Source organism: Fringilla coelebs, assembly GCF_963513975.1.
Source record: "Fringilla coelebs genome assembly, chromosome: 27".
Classification (NCBI taxonomy): domain Eukaryota; kingdom Metazoa; phylum Chordata; class Aves; order Passeriformes; family Fringillidae; genus Fringilla; species Fringilla coelebs.
Window position 1 is genome coordinate 3,676,447 of NC_140053.1, and position 18,116 is coordinate 3,694,562.

At 43.6% G+C, this 18,116-nt stretch overlaps 1 protein-coding gene across 1 annotated transcript; it reads right to left on the reverse strand.

The window, feature by feature from the left end:
• Nucleotides 1-283: 283 nt before the first annotated feature.
• LOC311163250 (histo-blood group ABO system transferase 2-like) lies at nt 284-14,686 on the reverse strand (the record flags this gene model as incomplete). The annotated part of the gene is made up of 5 exons (XM_084222020.1): nt 284-435; nt 967-1,124; nt 11,589-12,269; nt 14,382-14,516; nt 14,613-14,686. The coding sequence occupies 5 exons, from the start codon at nt 14,684-14,686 to the stop codon at nt 284-286; spliced, it is 1,200 nt and encodes a 399-aa protein (XP_084078146.1).
• Between the last annotated feature and the right edge of the window lie 3,430 nt (nt 14,687-18,116).

Consider the following 18,116-nt stretch of genomic DNA (forward strand, 5'->3'; position numbering starts at 1 on the left):
GGGAGGGGGCTCAGCCCCAAGCGCACCTGAGCTGCTGAGGCGCTGGACACTGTGTCAGACACACGGACACTGCTGTCAGACACATGGACACTGCTGTCAGACACACAGACACTGCTGTCAGACACATGGACACTGCTGTCAGACACACAGACACTGCTGTCAGACACATGGACACTGCTGTCAGACACACAGACACTGTGTCAGACACACGGACACTGCTGTCAGACACACGGACACTGCTGTCAGACACACAGACACTGTGTCAGACACACGGACACTGCTGTCAGACAGACACCTGGACACTGCTGTCAGACACCTGGACACTGCTGTCAGACACATGGACACTGCTGTCAGACATGTGGACACTGCTGTCAGACAGACACATGGACACTGCTGTCAGACACACGGACACTGCTGTCAGACACACGGACACTGCTGTCAGACAGACACATGGACACTGCTGTCAGACACACGGACACTGCTGTCAGACAGACACATGGACACTGCTGTCAGACACACGGACACTGCTGTCAGACACACGGACACTGCTGTCAGACAGACACATGGACACTCTGTCAGACACACAGACACTGCTGTCAGACACACAGACACTGTGTCAGACACACAGACACTGTGTCAGACACACGGACACTGCTGTCAGACACACAGACACTGTGTCAGACACACGGACACTGCTGTCAGACACATGGACACTGCTGTCAGACACAGGGACACTGCTGTCAGACACATGGACACTGTGTCAGACACACGGACACTGCTGTCAGACACATGGACACTGCTGTCAGACAGACACATGGACACTCTGTCAGACACACGGACACTGCTGTCAGACACACAGACACTGCTGTCAGACACATGGACACTGCTGTCAGACAGACACATGGACACTGCTGTCAGACACACAGACACTGCTGTCAGACACATGGACACTGCTGTCAGACACACAGACACTGCTGTCAGACACACGGACACTGCTGTCAGACACACGGACACTGCTGTCAGACACATGGACACTGCTGTCAGACACACGGACACTGCTGTCAGACACCTGGACACTGCTGTCAGACAGACACATGGACAGTCTGTCAGACACACGGACACTGCTGTCAGACAGACACATGGACACTGCTGTCAGACACACAGACACTGCTGTCAGACACACGGACACTGCTGTCAGACAGACACATGGACACTGCTGTCAGACACACGGACACTGCTGTCAGACACAGGGACACTGCTGTCAGACACATGGACACTGTGTCAGACACACGGACACTGCTGTCAGACACATGGACACTGCTGTCAGACACAGGGACACTGCTGTCAGACACATGGACACTGTGTCAGACACACGGACACTGCTGTCAGACACATGGACACTGCTGTCAGACAGACACATGGACAGTCTGTCAGACACACGGACACTGCTGTCAGACACACAGACACTGCTGTCAGACACATGGACACTGCTGTCAGACAGACACATGGACACTGCTGTCAGACACATGGACACTGCTGTCAGACACATGGACACTGCTGTCAGACACACAGACACTGCTGTCAGACACACGGACACTGCTGTCAGACACATGGACACTGCTGTCAGACACCTGGACACTGCTGTCAGACAGACACATGGACAGTCTGTCAGACACACAGACACTGCTGTCAGACACACAGACACTGCTGTCAGACACCTGTGCTGACCCTGGCGTGTCCTGAGCAGGGCCAGCAGCTGCCATGGGTGGTCCTGGCAGGTCCCTTCCAGCTCCAGGTCCTGGGGTTCTGTCACCTTGCTGAGAGCCCCTTTGTCCCCCAGAGCTGCCCTCTGTCACCAGCCCTGCCCAGGATGTGAGGCCTCAGCTCTCTCAGCAAACCTGAAACAAGACAATTATTCTTGTGTTAATGAGCAGATTATTTTGACTTTAAACTGGGACAGATCAGAACTCCCTGCAGCATGTCTGCATCACTGATATTCTAAGTGTCTTGAGTTTATTTGGCTTTTCGTTTCTCCAGCTCTTCCCCTGTGCCCTTGCTCACATCCCTGGCTGCTTATTCCCTCTTCTCCATGAAGTTTCTTTCCAGACTCTGAGTGCAGGTGTCCCAAGGCATTAAAGTTTCACCAAGTTTTAACTAGGCCTTTGTGTTTAGCTGGGTCCCTCCCAGGGGAGATTCTGGGCTGTAGAGAATTGGGGAGAGGGTAAATCACCAGCTAGGAAAGTTCTGAATCTCAGGAGTCAGTCTAATGGCAGAAATCCTCGTTAGCTCCAGCTAATTGCTCCTAGCTTTTTACCAAACACAAATGTTTCCTTTTCTGAAGGAATGGCAGGATCACATCCACACAAATTTAGATGAGGCTGGGAATAATCCTCTCCTTCGGTGCTACACCCTTGTCACATCAGAGCTGGAGAGAGTGAGGAGTTTTTTAAAACTCCAGGACAGCTCCAGGGGCTGTCAGGACATTGCATTGTGCTCATGAGGGCTGGTTTGCCTCTGCCCAGAGATGGACAAATCCCAAAGGGCAGCAAGAATCCCTGCCCAGCAAGAGACAGACCCTGGGTGCTGTTCCTGGCTGCTGTAAGTTCCTTTAGCCACTGCTCAGAAGTCCAAACCCACATGCTCTGGTGGGAAACAGAAATATCTATAAGAGAACAAGCAGGGCAGGATGTCCTCCTGTGTCTCCAGTGTAAAATGGAGTGAATTCAGACTCCTGGGTTTTTCTGAAAGCTCTCATTTGCACCCTTTGCTCTGGAGTGAATTCAGGCTCCTGGGTTTTTCTGGAAGCTCTCATTTGCACCCTTTACTCTTTGCAGTTTTACTGTCTCTTTATCTCACCTTGATGGCCAGCACTCACTGAGTGTCCTGCACACACTCAGACCAAACCTCTTCTTTCTCACCATCACCAGTACATAAAGAAGTAGATGAAAATATTTCCCCTCCTAACAATGTACTGATTCCCATTTTCTCCCCAGAATTCCATGTGGACATTAGGGGTTTTCATTGCTGAGCTGTGCCTGCACAGAGCCAAGGCCTTTCCTGCTCCTCACGGTGCCCTGCTGGCCAGGAAGGGGGAAGGAAAACTGTCAGGGGTGAGGAGAGACAGGAAAGACTGATTTGGTGATCAGAATCCAATTTTATTGTGGGATACAAGCACTTATATACTGTTTTAGGGAGGCCAGTAATGTTTTAACTACAATGATTGGGTTAAAGATCACATAAACAAACATACATTTTGGACATCTCTTGCTTGCAGAAGTCTGATGTAATTTTCTTTTCCTGGTAAATCTGTCAGATTTGATCCTCTTGCAATCTTGATTTAATTCTCAGCCATTCACAAGATAATCACAGAACCTGAAAAATATAAAAGCTGAAACCTGAGGCATCACATCCCTCGTGGAACTTCTGTTCAAGCTCTCCCTTGTGCAGAGCACCCCTGAAGTTTGTTTCAAGCTGCTGCTGCTGCCTCCCAGGCAGGGAGAGGCTTGCAATGAGCACTCCGGGCAGCAGATGGGAGCAGCAGCCCGGATTTGCTGGATTTGTGCTGCAGGCACCACCTGGAGGGAGGAATGCCTGTGGAATTTGCAGGGAATGATGCATCAGACTCCATCTTACTAATTAATTACTTTATTATACTATATGATTCTGTACTGCATTACTATACTATATTACACTATATTATACTATATTACACTATATTATTACTATATTATTACTACATTACACTATATTATTACTATAATTATTACACTATAGTATTACTATATTACACTACATTATTACTATATTATACTATATTATTACTATATTACACTATATTATTACTATATTATTACTACATTACACTATATTATTAGTGTAATTATTACACTGTAGTATTACTATATTACACTATATTATTACTATATTTTACTATATTATTACTATATTACACTATATTCCCTCCCCCTGATGAGGGCAGGGAATGATGCATCTGACTCCATCTTATCAGAATGCTAATTAATTACTTTATTATACTATATTATTCTATACTATATTACTATACTATATTACATTATTACTATATTACACGATATTATACTATATTACACTATAGTATTACTATATTACACTATATTACTATATTACACTATATTATTACTATATTACACTATATTACTATTTTACACTATATTACTATATTACACTATATTTCACTGTCAGTGACAGTCCTGACACACACACACACACCTGGCCCTGGCAGGGCAGGGAAACAAAACACCATCCCTGTGGGTAAACAATCTCCACATTGCATTCTGCTGTGGCACAAACACAGGCACTGCCATTGAGATAGGAATTGTTTTTCTTTCTCTGAGGTTCAGAGAATGTGAAACCCAGAAATATTCTTGGGGAGAATTGTGCCTTGCTTTCCTCTGTGAAATGTGGTGACAAATGCCAACTGCTGGAGCTGCTGCTGTGGAAGGAGGGGTTGGGGGAGGCTGTGTGGGGGTGGCTCAGCAGAGCTGCAGAACTGTGTCACAAGCACTGCTGGAGGCATTTCTGCAGATGGCTTTGTGCAAAATTCACTGGCAGTGGAGCACAGTGTGGTAAGGCTGACCTCTGTCTCCTTAGTTCTATTCACTTCTGCATCACAACCTGCTCTGGCCTCATATTTTCCCCACTGCCCCAGTCTAAAATCTGCTCCCCTATTCTGGTGCATCCATTTCCACTCCTTATCCAGCCATGTCCATAACAAATGTTTTAGAAGCCTGGATTTGCTGTGCCCTGCTCCTGTCAAACCTGACCCACAGCATGAATCTCTGTTTAGAGACCAAAAATATTTAGAGGCCATAACTTCCATGCTGAGGCAGATTTACCATGCTAGAGGTTCTTGGGTTTCTGTGGTTGAGATGACCCTGAGGTGTTGGAAAGTCTCTTTTTTCCTGGCCCTGTGACCAAAGAAGAACTCGAGATTCATCAGTTCTGCTTTTCAAGGTTGTTTATTTTCTCTCATCCATTCCATTCTTTCTCTGACCTGCTGAGATCTGTCCAGCAGGTCGGGTTGTGGCACAGTCCCTGCCCTTGGGGTGGTGTTAGCTTTTTATACTAAGAACTACCTGTGCTTTATTTACAATAATTTTCCAATACCTGTAATGGACATGTTTTATGAAAAATCCTTTTGTTGGGATTGTTCTCCTGAGAAGCTGAGAGGTCTCAGAAATTAAATGTAAACAATAATTATCTGCTGCTGTGGGATGCAACAGGTGCATCTTTGATTGGTCTCATGTGGTTGTTTTTAATTAATGACCAATGCCAGTCCAGCTGTCTTGGACTGTCTGGTCAGTCACAAGATTTTATTATCATTCCATTCCTTTCAAGCTTTCTGATGAAATCTTTTATTCTTTTAGTATAGTTTTAATATATAATTTCAATGTAATGTAATGTAATGTAATGTAATGTAATGTAATGTAATGTAATGTAATGTAATGTAATGTAATGTATATCATAAAATAATAAATCAGCCTTCTGAAACATGGAGTCAAGATTCTCATCTCTTCCTTCATCCTGGGACCCCTGTGAACATCACCACAAATACCTGTCACCTGTGTCAGACAGTCTGTCTCTACTCTAAACCAATCCAGAAGTGCCACCATCACCCAGAAGATGGAGGACAAGAAGAAGAAGGACAGGATGCAGCCAGATTGCTCCATCTTGCCTCTTGACCCCCCATTCTAAATCCCCAAAATTCTACTGTGATAAATTCACTGTCATTCTACTCAAACTCTTGTGGTTGTAACTCCTCACACAAAGTTGATAATTGTTTCCATGGACTCAAATCAAAGGCACAGGAGGTTTTGACTCCGTGCCGAGGTCTCTCAGCCCCGTGTCAGCCAGAGGAATTTCCTGGGTCCCAACAAGAGATTAGGTCACCCCAGACTTAATCCTGATTCATCTCTGACTTCCTGGCCTGCTCCACCTTATCAGCTTGGCACAGTCCCACCCACAGCCAGTCCTTCTGCATTCACAGCTGCTCTGCTCTGCCCTCTCAGGGCTCTCCTGCCCTGGACAGGTTCAGCCACTGCCTCCTCCTCCTCCAGGTGCCAATTAAACTGCACAGCCCCCTGTTCCCCCAGTGAGAAAACGCATTCTTGGCAATTCTTGTGGATGCATCACTCTGAATTTCCTTCAAACACTTGCATGACGGAGTCTGCCAGGGAGGGAACCTGACTAACGAAGAAAACAGGCCATGATTCCTGTCCTGTGTTCCCTGACTACAAATCCACCTCTATTTCACTTTCCTGCAAGTATAAAAAGGTTTTTTAATGGATTTGTATAGATTTGTGAACCTGACATCTGAAGGCAACAGGCCACGATTCCTGTTTTCTGTTCTCTGACTACAAATCCTCTATTTCACTTTCCTGCAAGTATAAAGAAGTTTTTAATGGATTTGTATAGATTTGTAAAGGCTCTAAGTAGAGTGTACAACCTTATGTATGAAACAGCACCAATTTTAAAATTTATTTTGCCATGAGGAGCAGTTTACATCTTCATTCTCCTTCCAGAAATTCTAAGCCTTCATGAGCTTTTGTCTTACAGTGCCTTACTCTGTTAGTGTCAGTTGTTTAAACACAAGGGTTTCTGAAGGTGGCATGACTTTTAAAAGGGAGACAAACAAGCAGAAAATAAATTATTCCCATGGAGAGCATGGACCATAACTTTTCCTTATGCCTTGCCCTAGTCCATTCAGTTTAACACAATGACAGAACTGGAAATCTGGATGCACATTTTTTCCTTTGCAGAGCCTGTGTGGACAAGCAATGGAACTGAAAAGATCCTGGACATTTTTTCTAACTGGTGTGGCCTACTAAGGAACAGGAGGAGGTGACCAGTTCCATTTTTCCTCTTCAATTCTCTTTTAAGCTCTGAAAGGCAACCTGGTTCAGTCTTACTCCTGGGTCAGGAGCTGCCAGCAGTGAAGGGATGGGATTATTTTCAGGCTCAGAATGATTTATTGCTCAGACAAACATCACTCTCAGGGGCTGTGAGATTTTAGAGGAGCAGGCATTCAGCCACAGCTCAGAGTAGTCACAAGTTCTTTGTTACAAGGCAATTTAAAACTTTCTAACCCAATGGGCAGTTGCCACAGGGTTTATTTTGCTTTTCTAACCTATCACCTTCACTCACTTCTGCTGCACTGAGGATATTTTTATGCAATGAGTTTCTAACTCACATTGGCTTCTACTGTAACTTCTAAACTCTCAGTTTATTTTATACAACCACACCCTTTTTATTTTATAGAACCCTTCACCAGCTTATCAGCGCAGTTTCTCACTTAATTAAGGCATATCATCACCTTATTACATTCTCACCATTCTTATATTATAGAAACATAAGTTTATGATTTTTCTGCTTAATATCTGTGTATTGTATTTTTACATCAATCAATGTAAGCTTTTTCTAGGGCTGAAGATAAAATCATTCAATGTCTGTGGAGGTTTCTGTTTTTCTGATTGCCACAAGGAGCCATGGAGACTTTGTGCACTGTTCTGACTTTCTGTTCTGGGGGCTCTTTCTCCTCCATTATCTCAGTGTAACTCAGGGACTGTCACTGTGATATTTTCTGAAAAATCCCTTTGCCAGGATTTCTTCTTCTGGGAAGCTTCAGCTTCTCCAAGTTTTGCTCCTCTGCAATGTGATTTGGAGAATTGTTTACCCAGCACGTGAATTGTTTTTAATTAATGTCCAATCCCAGCCAGCTGTGTCAGACTCTGAGGAGTCAGTCATGAGCTTTTATTATCATTCTTGTGGAGCCTTCTGATGTATCCTTTCTCTTTAGTAGAGTTTTAGTAGAATATAATAAATATAATATCATACCATATCATAATATAATAACAGATCAGCCTTCTGAGAACATGGTGTCAGATTCTCATCTCTCACCTCATCCTGAGGACCTCAGAACACCACAAGGTTCATCCCAGCTCCCTGCCTGGCCTGGCAGATTGTGCCAGTTCTTTGTTCCTTCCTCCCAAGCAGAACCACTCAGTGTCACCTGGACACATCCTCATTGCTGGGTCCTTGTGGCTCTTCCTGTACAAGGGGTAGGAAATGCCACAGCAGTGAGTTACAACATCCACTGTGGGAAATGGATTTGTGAGAATTCTCTAAGCCTGGCAGAAGGCTCCCACAGTGAGCAGCTGTGTGCAAACCTGGAGAGGAGAAATGCTGACTTGGAAATGCCATGGAACAGGACAGACATTGCTGAGAGAGAAATGGAGCCAGGAACAAGTTTCAAAGGATGGTTTTATAAATAAGATGAGATACTTTGGAGAAATAGAACTGTGAAAGATGCATTGCAGAGGGGTAATTTGAGATGATTGGCTTTAAGGCATTTCCAGCATGGGGTGGCTAAAGCTGACAGGCCAAGAAACACTTTTAGTGTATTGTAATTAGGAAATAATTGGCTGCTGATTGTGCTGGTGTGAATTGTAACATCTGTATTGTCTCACCCTTCACATGAGACTGAAAATGGAATAAAAGCTTTTAAGACACCTCTCAGTTATCCCATCTCTAGGTCAGAAAATGGATTAATCCAACAATCCACAACCCATTCCAGCTCTGATAATGGAAGGCCTTGGCAGTGCAGCAGGTTGTGTGTCAGCTTGTCCAGGAGCCAAAACCCTTTGTTAGCATCACAGGCTGATTTCTTACCACCAGTGGGACTAGATTTTGGAAGCTAGTAAGGCTAAATCTCACAACAAATCTTTATACTCTCTTAAAACTCAAATTGCAACTGAGCACAGACTCTCTATTATACCATCCCTTACAGCCAGGTGTTTGAATGAATGGAAATAACAGAAAATTACATTTCCTCTGGCCTAATCTGTCCTGCTGCATAGTGTGGCTCTGGCCCAGGTACAGAACTCTGCTGCAGTCTGCTCCATTCGTGCTGTTCCAGTACATTTTGCCATGACCCTGCCCATTAACCCTCTTTCCTGGCCAGGTTTGACCCCAGCACCAGGCAGGAATTTGCACCAGTGCAAATTTCTTACCTTGGTAAGATGAGGGCTCCTGAGGCAGAGCATTTGGTGGTCCTTGCTCACAGTCACCAACTCAGCTCCTCTCTGAGCATTGTGAGTTCTCTCCTGCCTGTGGAGGTGCTGGGAAGCCTGGCTCCAGTTTCCAGAGGCATTGGGCAAGGAAGCTCCATGGGGAAGGGAGATCTTCCAGTGCCCAGGAGGTTCCAGGTCTTTGTTCTCCACTGGGAAGTGGCAGTGGGACCCTGCAGGGTCCTGTCTGCAAGGGGTCAAGTTTCACAGGTTAAACCTGTTCAGCAGTGGCAGAGAGTGACTGAGAAATCAGATAGCAGCAGAGGATTAAGCCTCACCGAGGGGAAATGCTGCAAAAAAGATTAATTTACCCCCTCAGCTAATTCAGCTCTCTGATTTCATGGGACCATCATCATCTGTGCTTTCTGAAGGGACTCAAAAGGGCTGGTTCATCCCAGAATTGACTTTCTCTGAGTCTCACAACTCAATCTGTGTCCTGTTCCATTAATCTAAAATTATTTGATTACTTTTGCCTAAGAATGCTAACTCAATTCCTCAGAATGCTTCAGCTGCCTCAGCTGAATTTTCATACCAATCTTTATCTGGAAACTCTTCATATCACACAGATTCCCCTTGTCTGTCCCCTTTTTCACTAACATTTTACTGCCCAGTCTTTGGACAAACCAGGTTTGAGCATGATGTTGTCTTCTTGTTCTGTTTTCAAATCTGTATTCTTAAGGAATACAATTGCAATAAAGCAGATAACACCATTAAAAGGCCAAACAAGATTTATGGAGCAAAGAACAACACTTTCATAACAGAAACATCATGGATGATATTAAATTATCATCTTTTCAGTAAATAATATAAGACAGCAGAATAATTGTGGACCCTAACCTGTGGGGTCCATTTGTAAATTTGCAAACTGACTTTATTCAGATGCCTAAATATTGTCATTTTGGGCATGTCCTTGTCAGTTTTGCTATGTTCTCAGGATGGCAAGGAGCCTGTGCTTGTAAATGTCACAGATGTATTTTATGAAAAATCCTTTTGTCAGGATCTTTTCTCCTGAGAAGTGGGAAGCTTCAGCTTCTCCATGTTTTGCTGCTTTGGAATGTGTTTTGGAGAATTGTTTACCCAGCATGTGAAATTGTTTTTACTTGATGACCAATGACAGCCACCTGTGTGAGCAGTCACAAGATTTTATTATCATTCCATTCTTTTCCTTTCAAGCCTTCTGATGAAATCCTTTCTTCTATTCTTTTAGTATAGTTATATCATTCTCTTTTAATATAATCTATATAATAAAATAACAAATCAGTCTTCTGAAACATGGAGTCAAGATTCTTATCTCTTCCCTCGTCCTGAGACCCCTGTAAACACCCCCACATGTAAACATGCAGCAAGGACAGTTGAGGAGCAAAAAGTTGAAATAAAATTTCAACAAAAGTTGCTAATAAAAGAAATTTCTGGGTTTAGTAGTCTCTAGCTAAGGAGACCCACTTTCTGTGAGAGGATGTGTGCAGTCCTACAGGCAGAGGGAAAGTTCCTTTGCCCCTTGGGCTCAGTTTGGGGGGCTGTGTGTCTGTCACGAGCCGTCCTTAGGAACGGGTTTGCGATGGTTCGTGGGTTGATCTCAGAGTGCAAAAACAACACAGCACAGGGGCTGCAGTGTTGATCAGAACCAAATGCACCTTTATTGAATGAGCACAGCAAAATGTGCTGGGGAGGAACTGGGGGGAAAGGGAGGAATAAGGAAAAAGAGGGAGGAAGAGAAAGGAAGGTGTATAGGTACCAAAGGTAGAATGGCGAAGTGCTTCGATGTGGATGGAGTTCACCAGGTCACATCAGGGCAGATCTCAGAGGCTGCAGTTCATTCAAACTCTTATTATACCCTTTTTTGATGGGGGAAGGGGCTTGAGATGGCCTCAAAAGTAGTCTATTGTATTTTCTGGGGAAAAATAGTATTTGGAGAAGGCTGCACACAGTCCATGTTCTCAGCAGTGGGCAAGAGCCATGGTCTGCTTGTTCCACTGCTCACACCTGTGACATCCACCTTGCTCTGGTCAGCTTGCCTGCCCCACACACCTCCCTGGGCTGGGGGCTTCAGTCCCAGTCCTTGGGAGGAGCTGGGGGGGCATTTTCACACAGGGGTTTCATGTCTTGGTCCTTGGTAGAGAGGCTTCTCCCATCTCAGTCTGTCACGGTGGTTGTAAAACAGGAGAGGGGGCTTCTGTGGGGACCACCCCAAACCTCAGGAGAAGCCCAGCCAAGCTGAGAGGTGGGAAAAATTCCAGGTCAGGTCCATTGTAGCAAAAAGGGCAAAGTGCCCCTGTTCTCTTTTCACCGGGTTCAGTGCAGCAAACACAATTATAGATTGTGTGAGCAATAGCTCAGCACTGTGCTCAGGCCTCGGGGGCCTCGGCAAGAAACTTTCTCCAACAGGGCCAGAATTTCACACCAGGGTCCTTTTCCTTCAGTGGTCCCCAATCTCTGTCCCTGCCATGATGAGCATAAGGCAGATGAGGGAAGCTTCAGACTCACCCTGTGAAGAAGAAAGGCCTGGCGCTCCGCGGCTGAGGATCCTGCCTGGGGCTGTGCAGGTGCACAGGGCACATCCTCCTCACCTGGACGCTGCTGGAGCTCAGCTCTGGGTCCCAGTAGTACTCTGGGGACAGCAGGCGAGTGGGCCTGTGCTGCAGCAGGTACCTGTTGAGGTGGCCTTCGAGGCTGTTTTCTGTGTCCTGCGCCAGCCCTGCCGAGCAGGCTCTGGCCAGCGCGTACACCTCAGCCACGCTGCCCCCATAGAAGCTGGCTGTGTAGTGGAAGTCCCCTTGTCCCTCAGGGATGGCAGATTGGGACTCAGGGCGCATCTCAGAGGCTGGGGTGAGCTGCCAGGAGCTGATGGTGGCCACCAGGGCATCGATGATCTCCACGCCGACGTGCGCCAGGAGCTGGAGGTTGATGTCCATGCAGTACAGATAGTCCACCTGGTGCTGGAACTGCCTCTGGATGTAGGAGCTGAGGATGTCCATGCGGCTCCTGGAGGTGTCCTGCCACCTGGGCTCATCCTGGACAGGGATCACCCACAGGTGGTTCTCAGGGGCCATCTGAAGGTGGGAAATCTTCTCGGGGCTGTCTGTGAACAGGTAGAAGTTCACGGGGTGCCCAGCAAGGAAGTATTTGTTGGCAGAGCTCATGAACCCTTCTATGAACTGGACAGAGCTGGGACATGGAAAGGAAAAGAATGGAGAGGTTCCTCCTGCTGAAGAACAACAGCTTTTCAAATTCATTTTCTTTGTCTTTTTCTATCTGCTGCTCCTTACAATGTTAGTGCTCTTTATTTAACACAGCTGCTGCACATTTCCATTTTAGCTTTCACTAAATTCACAGTTTAGCTTTTCACAGTACAGGCACCTTCCACCCAGTGCTGCTCTCTAATATCACTCCATAATGGAAATACTTCCTCTCACCCCTCCCTGGCACTCTTTCTGCAGTGGAATATTTTAACTTCCTAGAGAGGATCATAGAATCAACAGAGATTGATTCTGTGATTAATCAATGGAATGGTTTGTGTTGGGAGGGACCTTAAAGCCCATTTCATTCCACCCCTGCCATGGTAGGGACACCTCCCACTGTCCCAGGCTGCTCCAAGCCCAGTCCAACCTGGATTTGGGCACTGCCAGGGATCCAGGGGCAGCCCCAGCTGCTCTGGGCACCCTGTGCCAGGGCCTGCCCACCCTCACAGGGAGGAATCCCTTCCAAATATCTGATTTAGAGCTCTCCTATTTCAGTTTAAAGCCATTCTCCCCCATTCTGTCACTGCCCAGCCTTGTAAAAAATCCCTCTCCCCTTTCCTGTCGGGCCCCTTTAGGTACAGGAGGGGCTCTCAGCTCTGCCTGGAGCTTTGTCTTCTCCAGGCTCACCAACCCCAACTCTCTCAGCCTGTTTTCATGGGAGAGGGTCAAAATTATCAATTAAATAGTTTTGATTGCCTTGAAGTTGCTGTGCTAATCCAGGATGCCAGTGGAGATAGAGAGTATAGAGATAGAGCATAGCTCAGAAACTCAAACTAGAACCTCCCTAAGAACATACAAGCTGCAACAGTGTGATCAATATTTTTACTAGAGCTAATATTTTACCTTTAAACTCTTAGAGAAACCAAATAAAATCTCAACTTCACAGAATTTTTCTATTTTTTAGTGCATGATAGAGGGAAACCTTGTTGTTAGAAATGCAGCAGCAGCTAGAATTTTGATTTCACTGGGCCAAAATGCTAATTATATTTCCTTTGATATTTTTTTGTCCTATTCAAAACAATGTCCCAGCCAGCTGCCTTACTTTGCAAGGTGACACTGACATGTCCCATTTCTCCTAGTCTACAGCTGCTCACTTTCAATCTTTGGAATGTTTCTCACTTGTGCTCTGTGGCATTCACATTCCCCAGGATTTTGCTCCTGAGAAGCTGAGAGGCCTCAGAGAAAAAGGAAAACAATTCTTATCTCATTTGCTTCTCCTGTGTTGTGCTCATGTGGATTGTGTTTGGGGATTGTTCACCCACAGGTGATTGTTTTGTTGGTTTCTGGTGTATAGGAATGTGCTCCTTGTTGACAGAGTGACAAAACTATTTTTTGTCCTTTTAAAAAGGAAAGAAGCCCAGAAGTTTCTCTCCTCAATTGGGTGAAAAGGCACCTCATAGGACCTGGGGGACTTCACCTCAAACTTAAGGATAGTTAATTGGACAGAGGCCAAAAAGTCCCACCTAAGCAATTCACTAGAAAAAGAAGAGAACAAAGAAACCGATGGCTTTTGTGAGGTGTTTTACCAGAAGCAAGAACCTCTTGCACCTGGCTTGGTTTTTCTCTCTAAAGAGTTTTGTTATTTTGCCTTTTATTAAAACTTTTCTGTTTCCAACACTGCCACAAAGGCCATCCTGCTGATTTTATCCCTCCAAAGGTAGCTGAGCTATCTTGGGTGTGATATAGATCTCCAAGAGCTTATGAGACCTGGACTCAAGGAGGCAACTACTGCTCTGGTGAGAATTGTTTTCACTCTTTGGCCAACTGGGGCCAAGCTGTGCTGAGACTCTGGAAAGAGTCCCAGGTTTTATTATTATCTTTCTAGCATTCAGTAAGTATCGTATCGTATCGTATCGTATCGTATAGTATAGTATTTTTTAATATAATATAGTATTATAAAGTAATAAATTATCCTTCTGAGAACATGGAGTGAGATTCATCATTCCTGCCTTCATCCCTTGCAGATACAAAAGTGCTCCACCAGCAGTGCTGCAGAGAGGTTTAACTATTTGACAAGAAATAAATGACAAACCAATACTTTTCAACAGCAAAAGTGACCACTCCAGTGACCAGGTTCTTCTGCAGGTATTGAGCATCCAGGATGTCTCTGCTGAATGTGCCTTCCCAGACTATTGGAGCCAGCCATGGTGTCAGCACCAGCACATCCCTTCTCCTGCAAGGTGATGGCAATAAGGCAGGGTTTAGATGGCCCAGGAAATTCATCAAAACAAACAGAGATGTAACACTGAATTAACCATTCCAGGCTCACTTTGAAACCAAGAAAGTACTGCCAGCAAAATCTGAGATATCAGAATAAATCACACCAGACTCCATTTTCTCCATGGTGGAAAAAGCCAATTTTTTATTCACATTACTCATTTTTATACTCCTGTGGGACCCCAATTGGTTAATAGCTTTCTTAATTTATGTAGTAACTTACTTGTTACTACTAAGCTACTTACAAGTAACAAGTAGTAGTTACTACTGAGCTACTTACTACTAAGCTACTTACTACTAAGCTACTTACAAGTAACAAGTAGTAGTTACTACTAAGCTACTTACAAGTAACTTACTTGTTACTTTATTGTTTATATAATAAAAGGTATGTACTGTAATGTTTATATAATAAAAGATATTTTACTTGTCAATCAAATCTCTCTACTCTTCAATTGTTTCTATATTTTCTTCACTGGTTCTCATGGGATAGATTTAATGTTTATGCAGGTGCTGGTGGTTTTTTACTCAGGAATAGATTGTTATGTTAACAAACTGCTCACACCAGGATTGCAAAGTGTTATCTTGACAAGGTCAGCCACTAATTTAACAGAGCAGGCTGCATTTTTTTTATTTCTTTATAATTTTTTTCCCTTACTGCAACACCCAGCTGCCTTATGCTGGAGCAGACAGCTGCACTAGGTGTTTGTCCTTGATTTTCAGCCCCCAGCTCCCAAGCTGTCACTCAGAGGAGCTTTTGACAATCCATCCATCCCTTCACACAGAGCACAGCACATCCTCCCAAAGTTCCCAGCCTGTCTCTCCTGGAAAGCTCTCAGCCCTCAGCTGTACTGTTCCAGATGTGCAGCTCTCCACCATGACAAGAATTAATAATTATTAATAATTCTTGAACATGCAAGACTAAAGATACCCAACAAAGAATTTATGTTGTGTAAAAATCACCATTTAACAGATATGCAAAAGCAGGGAAATTTCATTCATGTGACCAGTCATGAAACTTGAATTCATCCACTGGATGTATCACATTAGGTGGGCAGATTCCTATTTTCTCTCTGAGAAATTTCCCTCTCAGGGAAACTGGCTGAAGGACTTCATGGATGCTTGCTTTCTGCCATCACAATTCACATCTTAACATTAAATTTATCAGAGATTTCTAATTGCAGCACAGATTTCTGAGTGCAGCACAGATTTCTAATCACAGTACAGGTTTCTGGGTGCAGCACAGGTTTCTGCTCCTTGCCTGAGTGTGGATGGAGGCTCTCCAGCTGGGTGTTGATCTCCTCCTCCTTTGGAAAGAGGAGGAGGAGGGGATCCCTAATTTGCTCCCTCATTCCATGGGGATGATGGACAGGTATTTCCCTGATGCTTCCCAGGCTGTTGTTTACTGCTTTATCTCAGAAGAACATCTCCTTCCCACTGGGAATGGAGTTCACAGCTCAGCTAATAAGGTCAGCTATTGCTGCTGACAATGGAGGGATGGGATTATTTTCAGGCTCAGAATGATTTATTGCTCAGACAAACATCACTCTCAGGGCTGTGAGATTTTAGAGGAGCAGGCATTCAGCCACAGCTCAGAGTAGTCACAAGTTCTTTGTTACAAGGCAGTTGAGAACTTTCTAACCCAATGGGCAGTTGCCACAGGGTTTATTTTGCTTTTCTAACCTATCACCTTCACTCACTTCTGCTGCACTGAGGATATTTTTATCCAATGAGTTTCTAACTCACATTGGTTTCTACTGTAACTTCTAAACTCTCAGTTTATTTTATACAACCACACCCTTTTTATTTTATAGAACCCTTCACCATCTTACCAGTGCAGTTTCCCACTCACTTAAGGCATATCATCACCTACAGCTATAGAAATATAAGTTTATGATTTTTCTGCTTAATGTCTGTATATTGTATTTTTGTATATAATTATATATAAAATTTACATGTAACCAACAAAATATGTATCTCTATATATCTATATTATATAGAAGTACAGATTTATAAATTAATTATAATTTATAAATTAAAGTATTAATTATAATTAATTATAAATTATATATAAATTATAGAAATTAAAATATAAAATATATTACAATACATAATTATATACATTAGAATTATTTATAGTTTATACATTTTATAATAGAAATATTATGTAAATTGTAGGAATTTATTTATTCATATTTATACATTTACATATAAATATGTATTTTTATAGAAAAATAGAAAACTAGAAAAATATCTACTATATAAATAGATGTAATTTACATATAATTTACATATATGTAAATATATGAATCCAAACTTCTTCCAAGGTTGCAGATCAAGTCCTTCTGGGGAAGTTTCTGTTTTTCTGCTCTGCTCTGTGTTGAACAGTCCCAGCTCTCTCAGCCTCCCCTCATAGGAGAGAAGCTCCAACCCCTTCATGATCCTTTGATAAACTCTCTCCAGTATCTCCATACCTCTTTTATTACTTTTTAATTTTGTTTTGGTTTTTTTCATACTGCAAATGGCTCTATAATAGGCAATTCTAAAAAATAACTTATCCCAGTGACCTAAAATGTTAATTCCACTGGTATTTACACATCATGTATGATGCTGACTGCCACCACAAAAAATATCAGCCAAGGCCTCTTGTTTTTTAGCTTCTGAGTGGTGACAGAGGATGCAAAAAACTGAATTAAGATAAAATTAAACCAAAAGATTTTCAACATTCACCATCATTTCTCAGTTTCCTTTCTGAAAGTAACAAATTGGAGATCCTCCATCTGTGCATTTCTGATGGTTTCTGGAGGAGTTGCTTTCCTGGTCAGGCATCCTCTCCTGATCACTCCGTCCTGCTCTCAGCTGTCCTGACCTGTCAGTGCCACTCTGTGGGATTTCATGGTCATGATATTCCATTGCACCAGAGCAGGCACACTTACCATGGAAGCATCAGGGATGTTTCATCTAAGTCTATTTTTCTGCAAATGAAAATTTAAAAAAAAAATATTAGAAATATTATATAGGGAGAAATAAAAGGTGCATGAATGCATGGTGGCACAGAAGTTTCAGATTTTCTTTTTCTGACAGATGAGCCCCACAAGAGATTTTTGGGTGGTTCAATGTCAGTGAGCATCCAGTCAGAGTCCACCACAAACACTATTTTATTATTTATATGAGTTCATATACAATGGGAACTACATTTACCAGGCTGCTCTAAGTAGTGCTGAATGCAAATAAATCAGATTTAAAATGATTTTCAACGTGTCTGTTTCTTTGGGGCATCTTGGGAAAATCCAGTTTTACTTCTACACAATGAGAGCCTGGTCCAGTAAGGCCAAATTTATATTTTTGCACCAAGTTTGTATTTTTCTGACAGGTTTATGCTCAGGACAGGGAGCAGAGGTCACTGCTCCCCATTCTCATTGCTTGTGCAGGTTCCTGTGGATGGGTCACTGAGTGGAAACCCACCAGTCTTGATTCCTAGATTTTCCACCAGGAAAAACAGGTTCTGCTAAGTGGAAACACTCACTAAAAGTAACAGATTAAACAGGCTAATAGAGGG